The 21,063-nt window shown below is 37.3% G+C and overlaps 1 protein-coding gene across 1 annotated transcript in view; it reads left to right on the forward strand.

Moving 5' to 3' along the window:
• Window positions 1-21,063, forward strand: part of GRIN2A (glutamate ionotropic receptor NMDA type subunit 2A) — a 149,781-nt gene that overhangs the window by 66,719 nt on the left and 61,999 nt on the right. Inside the window, exon 3 of the mRNA XM_042864439.1 lies at window positions 18,574-19,166. Coding sequence (XP_042720373.1) covers window positions 18,574-19,166 — 593 coding nt within the window. The remainder of the gene's footprint in view (window positions 1-18,573; window positions 19,167-21,063) is intronic.

A 21,063-nucleotide genomic window follows, 5' to 3' on the forward strand; every position in this document is an offset into this window, starting at 1 on the left:
AGTGTACAATTTCTCTCAGAGGAATACTGATGGTGATTAAACACAGAGCACGTTTTGAAAATGCTGTATACATTAAGAATGTTCTTAGGCCTGGGTCATGGAGAAATTCAGGCTTCCATCTCCCTTTGACCTTAATGAAACTGGGCATCTAGCTTAACATCTTCAAGAATTTGAGTGTTGAACCCTTAGAATGTTTTACATGCAGTGCAAGACACCTTGGGAAGAGCATTTAGCATTTTCAGAGGAACAATTCTCCTGAAGAGTGAATTAAACTGAATAATGTTTTATTCTTGTAAGACACACTTTTTCCTACAAGAGAGAGAATTTAAAGCCTTAACAGTGCAAAGCATGGATTTTGAAGTAACAAAGGGAAAAGATGAGCATAGGAGGCTTTGACAGTTTTGTCTCCCTGCTATGCCAAGTGACAGTCAACATCTTATTTTAAAGGGAAGCTTTCTACTCTGAAAGTGGTGGCATAGAAATTCCTTCATTTGGCCTGATCCAAACTGCAGTTGATCCTCGTGATGCTTCATGTCGATGGCAACTTAAAACAGGTTGGATGATAGGGTTCATTCAGGTGCCAATGTGACATTTTCCTTAACTTTTTAACACTAATGCTTGGGATATTTTTTCTTCTTCTATATTTATTATTTTGAATGGTGTTTGTTGAGACAGGAAGTGCATATGATCTATTTTTAACATGATTCTGATTTGCAATTTGGCTCTGAAACTACAAAGCTGTTTTAATGGCTGCTTTCGTTCATGGAACAGTCAGATTTCTTTTTAGAGAAGCACAGCAAAAATGACTCCTAATGAAATTAAATCTTTGGTCTCATCTGGCTCTGTATCTGGAAAAACTGCTAAATTCAGCATTCAGTCACAGGAGAGTAAATTATTCCAATTTTATTGATTGATTGGAGCAGTGATAGGTTAAACTAATATCACATTAAATTCTTGCACTGTTCAGCATTCGTGTCGTGTTTTGCAAAAGCACAGATAAACATGTTGGTGTCTTCTGAAGTTCTGACATCGATTTTTAGACCATTTTACAGACCTTGCCAAATTAATTTATGCAGCCATAAAATGTGTCTGCAGAGGCACTGTTCCTTAACTTGTAGAGTTGCAGAAGGAAACTACTGCCTGATTTAGAAATCTGTCCTCTGTCATCAGAATTTTTTTCTCAAAGAGTGTGCATACATAGGAAAGGATGACGTATGTAAACATGGAATGTATTTTGCTGTAGGAAATTTTTGCTGATGGAATATTAGAAAACTTCATGTTTGCATACCTTGATTGGGACTTTGAGAGAGTATTGTGGAACAATGCGACAACTTATCAGACTGGTAACTCTGCAGTTGGACTTTAAGTAGATTTGTTGAACAAAGGTGCAACAAAGAACAAAGCCTCTGCTTATAATGAATGCTTGATGCAATCTAATTGTTTTTGTGTGCATGTTTCCACCTTATTTCCTGATATACTGAATCTCAGATGTTACATGGAGAGATCACATTGCTATTCATAGTATTGAAGAGACAGGTATATTCTTAGTTGTGTTTTTTTTGGTGAATATACTTTGCTAAGTGGCAACATTTGCTTACTTATTTGGACAACTGTGAACAAATACATGAACAATTTAAAGAAAATTAATTGGTAAATCTTGAAAATTTACATTTTTTTCTACTTATATGTTTTCCCTTCTAATGAAAAGCAGCAGGAGGTTAATGAGGGCAATGACCAAGGTGTAGGATGCTAGCAAGAGGGCAAAGTTGCAAGCTTTCCCTAGCAAGGGATTCCTTCCATCCCCCTTGCAGGTCTGAGAACCTCTTCCGTGTCGAGTACATATTTCTTTGGGCTTGATGTGTCATCTTGGACTTTGGTTCTTTCTGGTAATACAGTAATATGAAAGTTAACATTCAGTTTATAGCAAAGATGATGAAGCATAATAATTGATTCTATTAATAACAGTAAGTCTAAAATAAATACTACTTCATTATTTTTATTTAAAATCTTTTAATACTCTATCATAGTACAAATATAAACAGTAGACAGTAATAACTAACTTAAAAAAAGATAAATTTACAAACTGCAGATTCCTAAAAAGGGTATTAATTTTTCGTGGCGACAGTGGTAAATCTGACTAATGAAGTTACTGAAAACTTTTTCATTGTAAGGAGGGCCTAAGTTGAAACCCGACCAGCTTCTATTTAGCTCTTGTAAAAGCAGAGTGTAAAGTTTTCCAGTGTATGATTTAGATTTGCCAATGTTTCTTTTTATGAATTGAAAATAAGAAGAATTGATGGTAAACCAAAAAGAGCAGAGAGTATCTAAATTTCTTTTCTGCTTTGATTTATGTTTTAAGTGAAATGAATCCATTCTGGGTGTCATTATTTGCTTAGTGAGGAGGAAGATGAGAAAAATACAGGACCATTTCATCTTCGATTGAGAACTTGTTTTTTTTTCTTGATCCATTAGCCTGGCAAGCCTGGGAGCAAGCTGATCTGTACAGCCCAGGGCAGTAATTTCTGAGCTGATCTACGTGTAACAAACATTGTCTGTTAGGACGAACCACTCCATAATTGCTGCAATATAAGCAGTATTACTTTACTAGAGAGAAAATGAAGGCTTGATGAAATGTTTGATGAAAAATTAGCATTTCCAGTCAGACCCTTTATCTTAACGTGCAAAAAACCAGATAACTCAAGTGCCATTTTTGGGTCTGGCAAGAGTGGCAGTGGAAGCTGCTGTGTGAGACACCTCAGGGTGGATGAGCCAAGCTAGACATTCCTTATGCAATGAGCTTCCCCCTCAAAAACATGCATGACAGTGAACTCCCAGCAAGGCTTCACTATGTTAAGTAGAAGTTTTAAAAGCGTGTTAAGTAACAAAAGCTTGAAAAGGCTCTTGAAGAGACAACATAAATAGGAAAGGTTTGTACACCATTTTCCCATGAATCATTTTTTGAAGCTGTGATTACTCTGCTTTCCTTCAGCAAGATAATTACAGGCATGTTGGGATAAACTCCTCTGTGTTTAGGAAGCATTCAAACCCTGTAATGCTGTGCTCATGGAAGGCCTGCAAATTAGCTTTGAGCACTCCAAAAATCATCATTATGGCTCAGTGTTCATGGGGGTGCAACACCCACAAGCAGATTTCTCTTGCTGGAAATGATGTTTTTGCTTGTCTCAGACGAGAGATGGATCCATGCGCTATGGGTCACTTGGGAGCTATGTCTCTCATCCACTTGTAATTAAAACAACTCATTTAAAAGACCGTGTATTTAATTTTCTTTTCATTATTTGTAGAAAGACTAAAAGTGATTTCTATTACAGCCTTTTAATGACAGAAGAAAATGCCTTCCACAAGCCATCAAGGTTCCTCACACAAGAAACATCATGGCAAGAGATTTCAATGGGGTCTCTCACAGATGTGGAAACTGACTCCTTTTCTTTTAATGTTTTACAGAAGTTATTTGTGCCTTTTTTTTTTTTTTTTTTTTTTTTTTTTTTTTGTCAGAAAGAAGAGGTAGATAATTGCTTTCCTTTAGCAGAATTAAATGCTTTCCAGTCCTAGTTGTCAACAGCTAAAGGTATTGTGAGGTTTTAAATTTAAATTTGGCATCTCAGAGTTTGTAATAAGTTAGGATTTGTCATGTTGAAAATAGGATATGTAAGGTCTGAACAGATGTATAAAAAGTGTATTTTTTTCTCCTATTTGTTCTCATACCAATTTGCAAGATTTTATAAAATAAAACCAGCTGACCGTAAACATCAAACTGCCATCACCACGATGTGGTGTTTCCTGGTCAAGAATTTAGAATGTATTTGGCTTCCATTTGGAAGTTGCTACGAATGTTCTGAGGTAACCCAGTAACATGTTCCACTGCCACTCAGATTTGTCCAGGGGCAAATCTGAATAGGTGAACCTCTGGAGGCTGTGAGTGGTGGTGAATTTGATTTATAGATAACAAGAAAAAGGCCTTCATTTGGCAGAAATGGAAAATCACACTAATTGATTCTATTAATAGTACTGTGTTTCTAATAAAAACACACTGTTACTTTTTACTCAGTATTATTTAGTACTATATTAATAGTCCAAATATGTAACTTTATAGTAATAATATGAGAATGGCTCTACTGGGATCAATCTAGAAATTTAAAAATAATTTAGGTTAAAACCTTCTAGACAATGCTTGCAGATGGGTGTTTGCTTTTCTTTTATTGCTGAGAATGCAAGTTTGCAGCCATTAATGTTGATCAGGTGTAGAATTGTTTGGGATTTGGGTTCAGGAGTTCTAGGTTCTACAGATCTGCTTAGAAATGCTTTTCTGGAAATTGAGGAAGTGTTTACTTTCCTAAAGGAAAGAATTTCCTCACAATCAGATGTGTGGATTTGTTTGCTTGATGTGCGTGATGTGCTATGAAATTTGCTACTCATTTCTGTACTATTTCATCAGTCTGCCTATGCCCAAGTGCTGTAAAAGCTTACTTAAATTTCTCTCAGTACACAGAGTATTACTGACGTGAGAGACGGGATGAAAGCACTGGAAGAATTATAGCCTAAAGAAAATTCCAGCCAGTCCACCTTCATTAACTTTACACAGCCTCTGCAAGTCTGAGGTGCAGTCTGCAAATAAACTTGGAAGGAGCAGGACTGTGGAAAGGTAGCTGGGATCTGAAAGCGGTTGTGGCCCATGCTGGACAGGAGATAGCTGCAGAGCTCAGAACTTGATCTGGAATCTGGAAAACAAAAGGAAGCAACAACAAACACTCAAAATGCTGTGTCACGCTTACCTTCATCACAAGTCTTCAAAACATTCAGTTTTAGGGTTGCTATTCAAGTGTTTAATGTGGCTGAGGGGTAAATTAGGGGTAATGTTGCTAAGGTGGGAAGCAAACTAGAAATCACTATTCCTGTTTTCTAGTGGAAAATAAATGAAATAGTTGTGGCAATATGAAACTCAATTAAAATAGTCTGATATTTAAGCTTTTAATCACCAAGGAGGTAAATGTCTTTGGTTCTGTGATTCTTTCATGGTTTTTAAAAGTGCATTAGCTGTGAAGGTATCACTTGCTGTGATGGAGTGAGTGTGACATAAAGCATGTATGTGGATTGAGTATGCTGTATGTGGATTATGTGTTAAAACATTGCTATTGCTGTGTGTGTGCATTGTAAGATGCATTTTATTGCTATCATTTTTATATTCAGCTATGTAACAAAGCCCCTAAAATTGTTCTGAAACAGATTTTTATTGTATGGCCTCCAGATGTTGGATGTTCCCGAACACATATAATGATGTGACTTGGAAAAGAGTGGGTATCCAGCAGGGAACAGAATAACTTTATGACCATTTAGAGTGTAGGACTTGGTTCATGAACAGATTATTCCAGAAGTTACTGTGACTGTAGTCATCTCCTTTAATCCTACAACTCCAGTCAGAGAATAATATTTCTTCATAACCCAAATTAATTGGAGACCAGTGAGCATTCTGTTATGCAAGAGGAAAGTTAGTTAATCATGCCTAATGAGCGGTCATGAGCTTACGCCACAGCCATCACCAGCACTCCTTGGAAGATGGTGTGCATTTTGTGATTTCTTTTGACAGAGATGACATTTGTTATTATTTTAGCTTAGTCTTCTGATGTAGTTTACCCAGCATGTTCAGTTAGTTGCATCGGTGTATTAGTTGCACCATTAGGATTTTTTCTCAACATTCAAGATTTTCATACCTCTCTGCAAAGATATTATAAATAAATGGCACTTATTATGCAGGCCTGCACAGCCAAAGCTAGAAGTATCAAAGGAAGGCAAGAAAAACTTGTGTTGTTTTTCAGTTCAGCAGTGTAACTGGAAATATACATTCTAAATAAATAAATAAATTAAAAAAAAAAAAAAAAAAAAGCCATATCATGCTATATCTATATCCTGATCAGGAAAAACTGAAATTATTGTTGGCTGATGTCAAGGAGTTGCTCAACAAGAGTACAAACTCGAAGGAAGCTGAATAGAAAAGGTGTAATTCCTTACCTGCAAAAACTGCATTAAATAAATGCAAAGCTTGCATTGAAGTGTTTCATATTTCCGAATAGTGCCTTAATTCTACATTCAGAGATGGAAAATATAAATTGTTAATGTAAGTTTGAATAGGAGGCCATGACTTTTGAGGTTATCTTTCTGATTTGGCTTTTTGAATTGGAATGAGGTGTGATTTTTGCTTTGCTTTGCAGTTAATACTTTAAATTGCTATGAATGTCAGTGAAATTCTAATCACCAGTGCATTTTCTTTTATGGCTACCTGACCTCTGAATCTAACCTACATTTTCAGAGGTGTAGACTACTTTAACAGATTCCAGTAACAGGAGACTAAGTCTCTTTCACTCCAGGCTGCATCCATGCCCTGCAGTGCTCAGTTCTATCCCTATCCTTTAGGGGTTACAGCCTTGCAGAACTGAAAATTGCTGAACGCTCTTCATCATCTTTTGAGCAGAGCCGGCCAGTTAAGATGAGAGAGGCACAAAACCCTGTTTAAAACAGAATGACTGATTTTTTCACTGGAGCAGCTGAGGAGCATTCATGCAAGTCCTTCTTCCAGCTGCACCACCAGGGTGACAGCTGCCAATCAAAGGTAACAAATTAGAAAATAAGGAGAGGGGGAGAATGGGGCAAATCAGTTAGATAAGGTTAAATACATCTGGTTAAAACACTGATCATCATTCATTGGCCTGAAAAACCTGAGTAACATCTGCCAGGTTATCTGTTCTTCTGACTTGCAAGTTTTCTCAGTCTGTGGATCTTGGAGGATAGAACTTTCACAGAGGTAAAAGCTGTTAAGGAGAGGCTTTGGGGCAGTGCTTCCAGAGGCTGATCAGCAGCTGAAGTCATTGTTTGAAGGGCTAAGAGCTGGATCACGTTCTTTGACAAGACAGTAGAGTCACTTCAAGCAGCAATGTAAATTCCAAAATGGTTTGTAAAAAGTTGTTAAAATGAGACATCCTACAGTTGATTTGAATGTTGAATTGAATCACATTCTCTGATTAATCTGCTCCTCTTCCACTAAGCCTTCAACTTCCCTGAGCCTGCATGGAGACTGGGAAGAGTGATGTGCCCCATCTTTCTGTACAGGGTGGGAATTGGCCCTAGGCTTTGCAATAAACAAAGTTGCTTCTGTTCTCAAATGAACTACTGTTCAGCTACTGCTTGATGGGGTGGGAAAAGGTCTGTGTTAAAGATATTGAGAAAGTGCAAAAATGTTTAAATAGCTGGAAAAATTACATTATATCCATGAGTAGGAATAGGCACCTGATTCCAGGCTTCATGATGCTCTTGAATGCATCTGAGAGACCAAAGAGGAGGACAAGTCTTCCCATGTAGCAGAGTTGGCAATCAGATCTCTTTTCTATTTTTCCTCCTTGTCTGCTGGAGCAAACATCATTTTATTATTCTGTCTACTCAAATTCTTTTGCTCATTGTATATTAATTTAAATGAATGAGTTAATGAGAATTCCTCTTATGCATCCATTTAATTTCCAAGTGCAGCAGTGTATGTATAATTGCTCAGCTGAGCTCTCATTTTGATGTACTTGTTTCATTTTCAAGTAATAATTTCAGCCCTTTCTCAGGAGCAGGGACTGCTTTTCTCTCTGTGCTTATTTCTGCCATAGCACCAATCATTTCTATATTGTCTTAATGATTTCATTTTTATTTATACCTCACTCTATACTTCGTGTTGAACTTTGCTTATAAATACGCCATATAAAATCTTGGAGGTTTGTGTGAAGCTATAAGAAAAGCAATTTTTCAGAGGAAAAAAAAACGGTGTGTTTTACCTGATCACCACAAGTGGTTTGATATTTTCATAGCAAGAAAATGTTAGTGCTTTGTTTCTGGGGAATGAATGTATGACAATAAATCTAATTTCTCTATGAGGTTTGTTGGACAAAAATCAAATGGAAGTGTTCTTCATCTCCAGGCATGGAAATGAAGCATTTGGTGTGCAGAAGTCTTCCAGTGTGCATAATTCTATACATTTTATATCTCACGGTATAAATCATTACACAGTCAAATTGTATGTTATCATTTGATAGACTGAGATGAGGTGAGTACAGTCACATCCTATCACATGTAGTGACATCTTATCATCCAGTATAGGAGCAAAACCACCTTTGGACCACACTTACAACATGGAAAGGGAGACCAGAACCTATTTCTGTACAGGTGGTTTCAAGGCGTGTTCATGAGATGTAGCATTGTAGCATGTACTCAGTTATTCTGTGTATCCTTTGGGATAAATGAATCTTATGGAAAGAAAGGTTTACAAGGAAATTAAATATGCTCACTTATTCTAAGGCTGTACTATTTATTACTAAGGAAATTATTACATCTTTGAAAATTGATAGCTGTTGAACTGCAGCTTTTGTGTAAGTGCCTTTTTATGAAACTGTCATTGTGCAAATACAGTCTGACGAGATAGAGAGATAATTGCTGGCTAAGCTGCATTACTGAGAATAACAATTAATTACTGCTCTAATTTGCTGGGCTAAACTTTTACTGACCCTCACTCATTTAATCTGAAATAACATTACTCTCAGTATTTTCTTAATAGGAATGATGATTAACTTTAAAAGAATGGACTTGGTAAATGGCTTTTCTTAACTGATTATGTTTGGCATCAGGTCATCCATCACAATGTATTGTTTCTGCCCTCACCTCTGCTTTTTTTTTCCTTTTCATTTCTTCATATGAGTTCAGTGATGAGATTTCAAGACTGTATTTTCAAATGAAGGTGTTTTGTTGGTTAAAAGGTAAATAAATTCATACATAATGTATTTTTTTTTATCAGGAACTAGTGAGAGTCCAAATACTTATTAGTAGTATGCGATCTACACACAGTGAAAATATCTGCTGCTACCAATGAAGGAGTTAATTTGTTCTGCACTATTCATCTGTTTCTAATGGTGCCTCTAGTGTGCTGAATGTTTGCCTCTGGACCTGTGTCAGCTCCTGACAGCAGTTGTGCTGTAGGTGTCAGGAATAGCTGAGTGCCATCAGAAGTGCCCTTTGGAAGCAGTGCTGTAGGGGAAATTGTTACGTGTGGAGTGCCCAGCAAGGAACTTGTGGGACAAGGAACCTGCACCCCGATCCTCCTCTCCTGTGGTCCCTTCATGAAGGAGCAGCGTCTGCTCCTGAGCACAGCACAGCCTCTGCGTGCACCACAGTTTCCTTGCACAAAAGGGGAGATCTGTTTCAGACTCACTATTCATCATCTTTTAATTATCTGTTAACGTAACATGAAATATCATCATCTGACGAACGCTGGGTTGCATTGCTTTTAAAGAGAGAATTACGATTCGTGGAGAGGAGTGCCAGGACAGCCTAGTGAGAGTGGTGCCGTGAAGTCTGGCTCAGTTCTTCCACTTTACACCCATGCTCCAGGAGTTCTCCTTTGGTGGAGTATATTGCAAAGGGTCGTGTCACTGCTTTTTCTCTTCCTTTTGGTTGTTCATCGTGTGACAGTAAGCCATGGCCCAGCTGAGAATCAGTCCTGTATTTCAGTAAGGTGTTTAATGATGGTGAAAGGTTACACATGCTATGGATAGCAAGTATCAGATGGAGAAGGCTGGGATGCTGCTTTCCAGTGTCAGTATTTCAGGCTGAATTTTGGGTAGCTGAAGATTCACGGATTATTTCTAAAGGACCTGCAGAGCTCAAACGATTCTGTACTCTTAAATTTAACTCTGTAATTCTAGGATGTGACACTGGGGGCACAAATGGAGACAAATCAAGACATGCTTGTAAGGCAAACCACAGTCTCTTGTGCCTTATATATTGAAATCTAAGCTGCAGCTGCAACTTTCTTAACAAGCTTTGTTATACAAGGCCCCTGAAATGTAATGAGCACTCATCTTTTATGCGTGGAGCTGAAGGCACTTAACTGGTGAGGACAGGAGTTCTGTTGTTAGCCATTCTATGTGTAAGACTTATTCTCAAAGGAACTAAGAAGATTGGCATCTAAACAACTTTGCACTGTTCTGTTAAGGAATATGAGCTTCATATTGGAAGGCAATCTATGTTAGTTAACTGAGTACTCAACGCCTTTCCTTCAGGACTCATACAGTTGTGTGGGTAGAAAGAGCACAGCCAATTTTTTGTATGCTTGCTCCATTCTGTGTGGGCATCCTCACCTTTGTAGGCTGTTTGGCATCCTGAACTCCCCCTGGCTGTGAGGGGACTTATTACTGAGTTGCATTATGGATCTTGAAAGAGATCTGTTGCTGTCTGTATGGAGACTTATTAAAAATCTTTCATGTTCCTACCAGTGTTAGAGTGTTAGATCAACTCTGTTGTTTGTATTGATATGTTTAATACGAATCTATAGAAGTCATTGATTTGTGTGGCGTTGTGCCTTTTTAGGAAAGAGCTATATGCTTGGTGTTGTAAAATGCAACTAATAACAAATCACTGGCATTAGAAACATCAATCTAAATAATGTTTTGTCACTTATTGCTATTCAGGTTGAGGTTACAGCAGCTCTCTCTTCAAAGTATAGCAATATTGTGCAGGTTAAAGAAGAGAGCTTCAATCCTCTTCACAAAAATGCAATCTTCTTGTATTGAATATTGAGCAGAAGTTTGATTTTTATTGTCTTTTTTTTTTTTTAATAGCTGGAAATTAGATACTCAATATACTACAACAGCACAGTATTTTCTGTACATAGTATGACAGTCAAATATGGAAGCATTTATAGAAAGAATTACTATGCCTGCAGGGACCTTAGCTTAGCAATTTGAACATTTCCTTTCTTTGTTTTCCTTCAGATGTTCATTGTAAGTCATAACCATGCATAAAAGTATTTTGCCTCCACCTAACTAAGGAGTGGTAATTTGAACTACATTATTTCACACACACAAAAAAATAGTTTTACTGCCTGTACAAAAATCTCAGTAATTTGAATATATGTAGGTAAAGCTTTTCTGCCCAGTTTATTATTTGCACTTGGAAACAGCACTTGGCAAATGTCTTGATGTGTGACATTCTTGCAGCTAAATAAATTGATGCCTCCTTAAGCAGAGTGCCAAAAAGAAAATGTAGATTTACCTCAAAGACGTGGAACAGTGTGGGTGGTGTCAGAAGAAGTATAGGCAGTGCAGTTTTTTGTCTGCATATGTTACCTTACCTTACCTACCCTCCATCATAATGTGCAACTGTAAATGTTCATGTCCTCACCTGGGTAGCACGTTACTATTGTAAAACTGGTCTGCTTACGTCTGAATTCCACACCCTTCCTCACCACCTTGTGTTCCTTTTCATATGGATGGTGTTCTTTATGCATAGGTGATCTGAACTATGATTATTCAAAGGATCTGAAATGAGTATCAGTGAAACACCATCCTATGTTGGTACTTGGGCTATGTTCTGACCAGTGAGTTTCATTCCAAGATACAGTCAGCCACCCTCTCAGCTCAAGCTATGTTGGTATGAACATATTGGTGTAGACCATTCATCTCAGAAATGTTGTAACTGAAATTGCTTCTGACCTGCTGCTATTAAATGTACAATGGAAAACAATAATCACTGTGAGCCTGATGGGCTGATGGCTCTGAGAAAGCATGCAATTCCTATTATCATAACAGACAAGCAGCTGTTGCTTTGCCCGAGAGGTCAAAGGTGCCTAAAGAGGAAAATATAAAGAGGATAAGCATAAGTGGCATTTCCCTGGAGTACCCTCTCTTCAGATCTGCTAATTTTACGTTAGAGCAGAGGAGCACACTGAGTATTTTGAAGCACTTCTTCCTAGGTGAATTAAAAAGCAGCATGCATGCTTTGGATAAGTAGGTGATTTTTGTGACTTTGCTTCCCAAAGGCATGTGAATCAAGTTCACACTTCTTGTTTAGCACACAAACCACCTGGGAAACCAAAATGCATCTGTCATCCTGAAGAGATCAAGAAGAATCTTGAATCTCACGTCTTATCCTCATCTTCCTCCGTTGCTTGGATATCTCCTACAAATCTTTGTTGCCATGGAAAGCTGCTCTGAGTGGCTCCTTAAACTCCTTTTATCCTTTCTCTTACCAGGTTTCCTTCCCATCTGTCTGTTTGTCCTCTCAGCTAGCCTCATGCTTCTGGATTTCAGTCTTCAGTCCAATGAGGCTGAGCTGGTGTGGGGTTGGCCAGTCCTACAGTCCTGGCTTGTAGGGGAAAAGCACATGGTAAAAATTAAACTGGCTTAACTTGCTTAATATTTCATACTCGCCATTTGGTGAAAGGGGGTGGTGGGGGAAGTTGTTTGTTGCCTTCATTTTTACTTTTTAAGTGTAGATGTATGGAAATGACTTAGTTAATGGTTTTCTGGCATCTCATCCCAATACAAGTGAGAAGCATATTAGCATTCAATTGAGACCAAATGTTTTCAGATAAAGAGATGATGTCTTAAGACATTTGTATTGATATTTAGTTATGCATATATTTCTATGTAATGTAAGGCTTTTCTGCACAATTATGCAATACATACAATAAATAATCAGCCTATTTAGCTGCCAAAAAATGACAAATTGTTACTGATTCTGGATTTAAGTCTGGATTCTTGGATAGAACCAATGGAATCATGCTTAAGTGAAGTCTTGATTCTGCTTACAGGATAATTAAGTTTGGATGGTATAGGTTTTAATGTTCCTAATAGTAGAAATGGAATGAAAAATCTTTCTGTGAAATTAATTGTTGCATGAGCTTTAAGCAAATGGATATGCAGAATTTTCCTGTGCAGTACTTATACCAGGTAAGATACAAAACTTTGCCTACTTGTCCTTAAGCACTATAAACCTCTTATTCTGAACCAGTTTTCTTATCTGCTGCATGTATAAGGTACATATCTAAATTACTCTGTGATATTACCTTACAGTGAAGTGAAATGGTTTCTGTGTAAGATATCAAAGAGCTGGAATGGAAGTTTGTCCTATGAATGAATTACTGCATAACTTTGATTCTTCTAAATTTCTATAAATCTATAAAGTAAAAAGGCAGTGTAACAAAAACATAAGTAAACCGGGTTCTATCTCAGCATATCCTATGGATAGCACACAGTAAATTGTTGCATCTTTAAATATTTGGCCGCATTAGGATGATATCAATTAGGGTGGCTGAGTTGGGGGAAAAAAAGCCAAATTAGTCTGATGCCATAAAAAGCTGTTAACGAGACAACATTTAGACACTACACTTTTTAAAGACATGATAAGACCCCTTTGGGCTAGAAGATTTGTAAGACTAAACTCTTAAAATAGAATCTTACCTGCTGAAAAATTTAAAAATATAAACTAGCATGTTGAAAAAGGGTTGTTTGGTTGTTTTTGTTTTTTTTTGTTTTTTTTTGAGGGAGAGCTGAGGGTTCCTTTGAAATTCTGAAGTCATCATACATGCCAGATCCATCTGCCTGCACTGAAACTGGGCTGCCAGTTTCTTGTTTACAATCAGCTGGTTAAACCATGTACAAAGTTGCTATCAGTAAGCATGGTCATTAACAGTGAGATTATTCTCAGCACTTACAATTAGAAAAAGCTGTCTCCTCCAAGAAATAATATAAGTCAATTTAAACTAAATGCTGTACTTCTACATCCATTGAAGTTCCCCAGATTGCCCACAAATCAAGAGAAGCTCATCTCTGATGGCCTTGTGGGAGAAGATGTAGTTCTAACTATATGAATTAATTGGTTTGATAGATAACTCTCATAGGCTACAGATTGGATTTCCACATAGCCCAGCATGTTCTTTCGTTCACAAAGTATTTAGTATCTGAATACCAATAAAAAACAATGTGAATATTGGAAAATAATGCACTAGTGTGAGTATGAGAGTAGAGATGTTGGGCTTGGACTGTCTGTATCCAATATACATATTTTTAATTTACCTATTTTTTTTTAATTTATCTGTGTGGCTCATTTGCCTAGTATCTTTCACTTATCCTTTGTCTTCATGGTTTTATTTCTAGAGGAGTTATGAACCACTGATGCTATGAAAGGAAAGTTATTCAGACTTTTCCCACAGTCATCTGCCTTTATCCCTGCTGGATTTCCTGCACTTTCACCGGGCTCCTTAAATAAACCACTGTTCTTATGAATTTCATTTTTTTTTTGGTAATCACCTGACCCCAAAGATGGCCCTCTGGCTCCCCTTCTCCCTCCATCAAGTGCACTTTGAAAGCCTTGGGGTAAAATTGTGGTAGCTGAAAACACTTCAAGACTTTCTGGTTTCGCTTTGGTGTCTCTTTCTACCTCATTTTATAGCATCATTTTTTATGAATAATTTTCTTCATCCAGCTATGTAACCTGCACAGAACCAGATCATCAGTTTATTCTAAGCTTTTTATCTGCAGAGCAACATGATAAGAGACAGGACCACATTTACTTCTTGCTCTGCCACCACAAATTTCTTGTCATGCCTTGAATGAGTATTGTTGGCAAATGAATGTTTCCATCCAGCAAAAAGCTTTCACCAACCTTACTGGAGAATCTTCACAATTGTCTTCTCTGTCTTTGAAAAGTCATTAACTTTCTTGATTGCTTTCAAATAATTCATAACAACTGTTTGAAGGGTGTTCACCCATCAGCTCTTGAAGTGAAATCTGGTGTTCCTTGAGGTGGAAAATGTATGGCATGCCTAATTTTAAGTCATTTCCCCATGAAAACCAGGTCTTTCTAGACTGTTCAGGAGAGTATCAGTTTAGTGCTGACTAATTGCACAAATAAGGCAGAAGGATACTGTTGTACCAACCACGAGAAAATCAGATCTAAATTAGATAAATGGCAAAACATTTATCTGCATTTGTTACAAGGGGGAGAAGAGAAAAAAACTCAGCTGTGATCTATAGCATAAAATATGTCCAACATTACCAAATAATTTATAAATGCTTAACATCTTGTGGGTAAATCTTTATCAAATGAAAATCCCCGTTGGTTCATGTTGTTTTTTTAATTAGGCACAGTTACAACCTTGTTGATGTCATTTCAGTCTTTGAAAACATTTTTCCCTTACTTGTCATGGTGGAATGGGAGCTGAGGCAGAACCTCCAGTTTGTAATGTTTGCACAGTCTGTGAATGAGAGCCCAGATGGTGTGCTCCAGCCCAGAGAACTGGAGCACTGATCTCTGTGCAAAACTAGTCATCTTCTGTAATTAAGTTACGCGTTCACAGTGTGATGGCATGTTGAGTTACTTTAACTTCATTAGATGTGACATTGTTTTGTTTGAAGAATGTGAAGAATTGAAAATCAGTGGACTCTGCGATGACCTTTAGAAACCCAAATTTTCATGTTCTTACTATTTGTTTATTTGCTGTTCTGATACAGCTAAAACTAATGGGAGTGTTGAATCTCACAGCTAGCATAGATGTGCCAAAAAGGCAGTATGAAATGAAATGTATACAATAAAGAAAAAAAATAACTGTTAACTAGCAAAATTCTTAGGATAAAGCCATGACCTGAAAGTACAGAAACCTCTACAAAATATATTCCTGCAGAGGCTCCCTTGGGATATGAAGGAGAACATGCTTGATTAAGCTGGTACCAAGCTTTCACAATCACGCTTCTCTGATATTTATTCCTTGAAATAATAAAAAGGGACATGTCAGCTATGGGAAAGCCATAATGTACTCCATTGCTTGCTGCTGTTCTTTTCTAACTTGAGCGTTCTTCTCCTAGAGCAAACTTAAAGTAAGCCCTCCATTCATTCTTTTTGTTGACCTTTATCTTGTAGTGGCTGTCCATTTGCACAGTTAAATGACATAGTAAGAAATTTTCCATCCTTTTTTAGCTCTGTCAGAGGGCCTCCATCTTCTCAGTAACCAGTGGTAGAACACAAAATCTTTATAGTATACAAAGGCAGATCTGGAGAAAATAAAATCCATCCTTGTCTGTAGAGCCTCTGCTGAATGTTTTGCTACATGTGAAAGAAGTGAAAGGTCCTAAGGAAGGAAATCTTTTCTTCTCTTTGTAATAATTTTTAAATTCCACAGTCTCATATTGCTCTGCTTCTCCTAAAAGTACATAGTTTTGTTTAATTTCCCCCCAGATTGCTCCCATGGTGATAATGGAGGAGTTTTCTCCCTAGGCACCTCTGTGATGTTTGTATTGGGAATTGCATGTTCTATACTCTCTTAATGAACAGAGGCAGGAATTTAATAACATAAGAGTTTAAAAGTGTGTGGGGTTTCTTGGAAGGAAAGCTTTTATTTTCAGCTCCTTCAGTGTTTGCATTTACTGAAAATTTTGCATGGGTTCATATGGAATGCATTGCTGTGAAACCTGGTTATCAATCACAGCTAAACACAACTCATTTTTCATTACATTGGGATCATTGCATCATTTCAAACAGTCAAAGAAAAATAGTACCAAGGTAGCGCACTGGGAGATACATTTTTCACCTGCATTTGATACTGGTAAAAATAATTTCCTTCTCTATATTTTAGATGTGATATTATTTGATTCAGCTTAAACTCGTGACTGATCGCCTGTTTTCAGTTTTTTCAGTCTCCATAAACATGCCAAATAGATACGGTAAGTCATTAAACAGGAAACAGCTTCTTCTGTATATTTAGACTTATTACCATGTGCCTTAAAAGTAATATCAAATAGAATATCTGAGTTACAGAGCCATAAAATAAGAGAACAACCATTATTTTTCGGGAACTCTTTGAAGGATACAAAAAGAGAATGAAGCAATTGACATACCTTTAAAGTCCTACCTGTAGTCTCTGTAATAAAAATCTTTATAACTGAATATAATCATTCTGTAGATTGCTTTTTAAATTGCATTCCATGTTATTTCTTGCTTCTTGTCCTAATATTGCTAAACATAAATTTGAAAAATCCCTCAAGTGGAAAATTGATTTTTGTCTTATGTTGACCCCTATTTCGTTCTGATTTAGCATTGTATTTTCATATAGCAAAGTAGTGTGGTATTTTAGATAAGTGTTTTTTTTTAACTAACCAACAATTGCTGCTCCTTCAGGAGCACGCAGTCACAGTCTGTTGACAGGGCTAACCTCTGCTGTGACAGCAGCTGTGAATCTGTCCTGTTCATCTCATGGAAAAGGTAGAGCAAGGAAACATAAGACACTAATAACAGCTGAGGGTGTGCTTTTGAGAGAAATATTCACGTGGTTGGAATTAGGGAAGTGAAATATGCAATTCTTATGATGGTGACAGAGTTACAGACATGGATTGTGTTAATTAAAATCAATGTAGCGTAATATATTCATCAGTGAAACAACACAACTAAAGAGAACTGTTCTAAACTAGAGTCTGTTCTATGCATAGGCATAGGAATGTTGAAGTGCTGACCTGTAGTGACAATTTTACATCATATGCAATATTCAAAAATGATGTTAAGTGAAAAGCATTTGGAAGATTACTTATTTCTTGTGTGGTACACGCTGGGAGGTGTTTGGCTGTGAAATGTACGTTCATGTGCAAGAGAAGGAAACATGAAGTTTTCATTTGGTCTTTTCTTTCTTTTTTATTGTTTCTTTGTTTGAATCCAGCTAATTTGGGGCAGGAAAATCAAGTCACCTGGAATAAAGAATTATTTAATCTTTTCCACAACTACTTCTAACTAAATTTGTTCTAACTTTTCCTGACTTCAGAATTGTTTTCACCATATAATTTCAATCTTTTCATCATTTTGATCACAGTTTGATGTTAGTTGATTGATCTTTCACTAACATTCTCATTCACAATTATATGAAAAAGGTTCATGCAATATGGGTGTGAACTTTACCAAAATGTTTGGTCAAAACTCCTTTTGTAAACTACTTTGCTAGCAAAGAGTTTGTGAAAGGAAAAGCTCCATTTTTAGTATTTCACTTGTTTTGTCTGGCTCCTAGGAGTCATTGTTTGAATTTAATTCCATTTCAGCCCTTTAATGTGGATGCTGGCAGCTTGCTGGTTTTCTCTGGAGTGACATCCTGTTAATTCTTCATCGGGCATCAATGGACCTTGTGACTTGAGTGGAGCATGAACAGTAGTGAGCTTATGAGCAGTAGTGAACTCAATACATAGGGATAATAAATGCAGTTCTGTGGAGTTCTATCAAATTCAACCAAGTTGGGCGAGCGCGTGGAGATAAAGCACCTCTCAGATAGTAGGTTTAGAAGTAACAGAGCTGCTTCATTTCTGTACAGCATGTGTATTGGAATTTAGTTCCACTGTGACTAAAACTTGCTATGAATTTTTTGGGTCAAAGTCTGATGAATCTAAAGCTGAAGATGAGATGTTTAACATATATAATGGCTACCTCTGAGGAGCCTATGCTTCCTCAGTAAGTACTGAATTCGTTGTCTTCATGTGACAAACCTATTAGGAATATCTTCCATGAATATCAGTTTGTCACTCTTTGGTAAGTATTTTAATTAGCTGTAGAACTTACAATCAGCCTTGCTTATTAATGATCTGAATATGGTAGAGCACAGTAAGTTCTTTAAACTCAACAGAAGTTTGGTCGCTGTGGTGGAGTTAAGAATTAGAAGTAGAGATGCACTTCTTTTTAGGTTTGTCCAGAAGTTGTAATCTTTCAATGTATTTTGTATTCTAGGATGTGATGTCAACATTCTTCCAATTTGGGGCTTCTATCCAGCAGGAAGCCATCGTCATGCTTAAGATCATGCAGGATTATGACTGGCATGTGTTTTCTCTGGTAACCACCACCTTTCCTGGATATCGAGACTTCATCAATGTCATTAAGACCACAGTGGAAAATAGTTTTGTAGGATGGGACATGCAGAACATCATCATTCTTGATACTGCCTTTGGAGATGCCAAGACACAAATTCAGCTGAAGAAAATTCATTCATCTGTCATCCTTCTCTATTGTTCCAAGGATGAAGCTGTCTACATACTAGATGAGGCTCGCTCACTGGGCCTTACCGGGTATGATTTCTTTTGGATAGTTCCAAGCCTGGTTAGTGGTAACACAGAAATTACTCCCAAGGAATTTCCTTCAGGACTCATTTCAGCATCTTATGACGAATGGGACTACAGTTTAGAAGCTCGAGTGCGGGATGGCCTTGGGATTATTGCCACTGCTGCATCAGCCATGCTGGAAAAGTATTCCTTCATTCCTGAAGCAAAAACTAGCTGCTATGGTCAACTGGAGAAAAACGACCGGCCATCTCACACTTTGCACCAGTAAGGTTTATTATCTTCTTTTTTTTTTTTCTTTTCTATATAACCTTGGTAATTTTCCATTATAGTAGTATTGTACGTCTCTTGAAGGAGAAAAAATAGTTTCTGATAATGCCATCACACCCCTTTTGAATAATGAATTTCAGATGTTCCAAGGGAATGTGCAGTAAGAACTGCTACACTGCTAACTGTACACGTGGAAATTATATGTGCTGTTGAGAATAGGCACTGAGACTGATGTCAAAGGCAGTAGAAATTGATTTTAGGTGGTATGAAATGAAGTTAATAAAATAGTGCCATTATGTACCTGAACTGTGAGGCACATTACCAAAATCTGTTGAAGGCATTGCCTTTGTTACCGGGACTCTCATTTGCATCAGCAGGAAGATGCTAATGTTTCAGAAGAAAAGAGATGTGTAAGGTTAAGTAGGTGATCCTGGATGTTGTAGAAGTATTAGATTAGTTATCCAGCTTTTACTACCTAATAACTGAAATCTCTCATTTCTTCTTGTGAGCATTTCATTTTTGTCACTTCCTCTAGAATAACTGTAAAACTTCATCTGCATAGTTCAAGTTGGTATGGATGTTTTCTCAGAGGAGTTTGTCATATGGGAACTGGTAAGGTTTAAATCAGGATTCTTTGTTATTTATTTATTAATTTTGTCCTTTTATTTATCCCCTTTGGATGTGGTACTCTTCATTACTTGTATCCGAAATGTTGCATAATATTTGCCACACAGAAACAATTTTTTTTCAGCTGATTTTTGAGAGGAAGTAAAAGGAATCTTGCATATTTTTATAGCTCTTCACAATCTCTCCTAGGGATATTACTAAGCAGCATTTATGAAATTTGTTTTGACTGAATATTGCAGATGCAGCTCTTTATAGGAAAGGAGGTTGGAATTGCCAGAAAAAGAAAAATCAGTGACAGCTTCATATGGGAGTTTATGGGATGTTTTTAATCTTCTGAGATGTATGTGTATATTTAGTTTGGGAGTTGATTGCTGTATGGTGTCCAGGAGTGGTTAGTTTTTTTCTTAGAAAATGACATCTTTAATATACAACATGCTTCAGAAACTTCCCTTGTAGGCCAAATAGTGCTGAGTAAATGGATTTTTATCACTTCATACATGTAGTGCATGAACAGTAGGGCCAAACTTAGGAAATGGGTACAGCCCTCTTTAGGTATAACTCCTACTAGGTAGGTGGAAGTCATAATTTAAGTATGACATAGCCTCTTTAGGTATGACACTTCCACTTTTTTTTTTTTCTGTGTCCCAGCTTACCTATCTCTAAGCCTCTGCTTCTAAAACTGTCCAAATTCACTGAAGGGATTGCAGAAAATCTGCAACTCTTTCTTTGCTACCACTTGTTCCCCAGGAGAATGCCAGTAGGCAGTTTTGTGTTGGCTCGCCATTCTGGCATGGCTCCTGTATAGAACTGTAGCTGGACACCCATGGCAGGAGGCACTGCTGGGAGGACTGTCCTACCCATGCCATGCATGCAACCCTCAAATCATGCACTGGCTGAAATAGATAAAATTTAAAGCAAATGGTATCTCCTTAACTGTGTTCTGTGCTTTAACAATGTGATCTGTGCAAAGAAAGAAGTCCACTGTTTTAAGTTCTTTTCTGCAAAAAAAAATTAAGTGGCATTCTGTGTATTGGTGTTTAAAATACAGTGGCTCAGTTGGACAGGCCATAAGAACTTGAACTCCACAGGTCTGGCAATTCACAGCTGTGGAATGGATTTAGGCATTCAGCATTCAGTGCGAGTTGTCCTTCTTCAAGGTATCATTCTTTTTCTGATGAAAAATTTATGACTGTGAGAATAGGGCTTGTGACTGATTGGGCAGTGAGATTAGACTTCACCAGGAGATTTTGCAGTGTGCATTGAACGA

Source organism: Lagopus leucura, unplaced genomic scaffold, assembly GCF_019238085.1.
Source record: "Lagopus leucura isolate 7727_CA_CO unplaced genomic scaffold, USGS_WTPT01 Super-Scaffold_760, whole genome shotgun sequence".
In the NCBI taxonomy this organism is placed as follows: Eukaryota; Metazoa; Chordata; class Aves; order Galliformes; family Phasianidae; genus Lagopus; species Lagopus leucura.